The sequence below is a fragment of the Geospiza fortis genome, unplaced genomic scaffold (genome assembly GCF_000277835.1).
Source record: "Geospiza fortis unplaced genomic scaffold, GeoFor_1.0 scaffold4, whole genome shotgun sequence".
Classification (NCBI taxonomy): Eukaryota; Metazoa; Chordata; class Aves; order Passeriformes; family Thraupidae; genus Geospiza; species Geospiza fortis.
In genome coordinates this window covers 227,514-228,434 of record NW_005054475.1, presented here as the reverse complement: position 1 = coordinate 228,434, position 921 = coordinate 227,514, and the positions used below count along the sequence as shown (strand labels likewise).

The 921-nt window shown below is 60.5% G+C and overlaps 1 protein-coding gene across 1 annotated transcript in view; it reads right to left on the bottom strand.

The window, feature by feature from the left end:
* HSPG2 (heparan sulfate proteoglycan 2) overlaps positions 1 to 921 on the bottom strand; it is a 46,175-nt gene that overhangs the window by 36,757 nt on the left and 8,497 nt on the right. The window contains 2 exon segments of the mRNA XM_031062966.1: positions 29 to 189; positions 792 to 850. Of these exon segments, the coding sequence (XP_030918826.1) occupies positions 29 to 189; positions 792 to 850 (220 nt within the window).

The window sequence follows — 921 nt, the reverse complement described above, 5'->3', positions numbered from 1 at the left end:
CCCCCCCCCAACCCCCCCCAGGCCTCACCGGCTCCCAGGCGGCGGAACTGGAAGCCCAGGGGGGAGGTGAGGTAGGAGGCGATGGAGCCCCCGGCCAGCAGGTCCCGCAGGACCCCCCCGAGCTGCTCCTCGTCCCCGTTCCCCTCCGAGCCCACGTCCAGCTCCACGAACACATCCCCGTCCAGCTGCCTGGGGGACAAGGGGTCAGCATCCCAGAACGGCCGCTCTGCACCCCCAAACCGGCCCCGAGCCTCCAGACTGCCCACACGGCACCCCAGGAATTCCTCATCACCTCCAATCCATCCCATCATCTCCAAATGCATCAGTCAGCTCCAAAAACTCCCTGCACTCCCAAAAGCTCTTCGCTGCACCCCAAAACGTCCTCACTGGAACCCAAAAACCCCTCTTTGCACCCCAAAGCATTCCCATCACTGCCAATCCACCCCAACACCCATAAAACCTCTCTGTCCTCCCAAAAGCACCCCAAAATCTCCTCATTGCACCCCAAAAGCCCCTCATTACATCCCAATACATCCCCTTCACCTCCAATCTGCCCCATCACCTCCAAACATCTCCACCATCCCCAAAACCTCCCTACAGGCCCAAAAGCTTCTTGCTGCACCCCAAAACTTCCTCATTGCACCCCAAAATCTCCTCATTGCACCCCAAAATCCCCTCAGATGATGCCTTGCTCTCCCAGATGCCCCAGCTGTTTTCCCAACCTCCTGAACCCCCTAAACCCCCCTGGACACTCCCAAACCCCCCAAAACTCCCCAAACACCCCCACTCACTTGATGAAGACCACGCTGACCACCTGGTCCCCAGGCACTTTGTAATACTCGGACTCCAGCTGTTGGGGGGCAGGAAATGAGGGCTCAGGAGGGTCCCTCGGGTGCCCCCCACCCCTGCACCCCCCGAGTG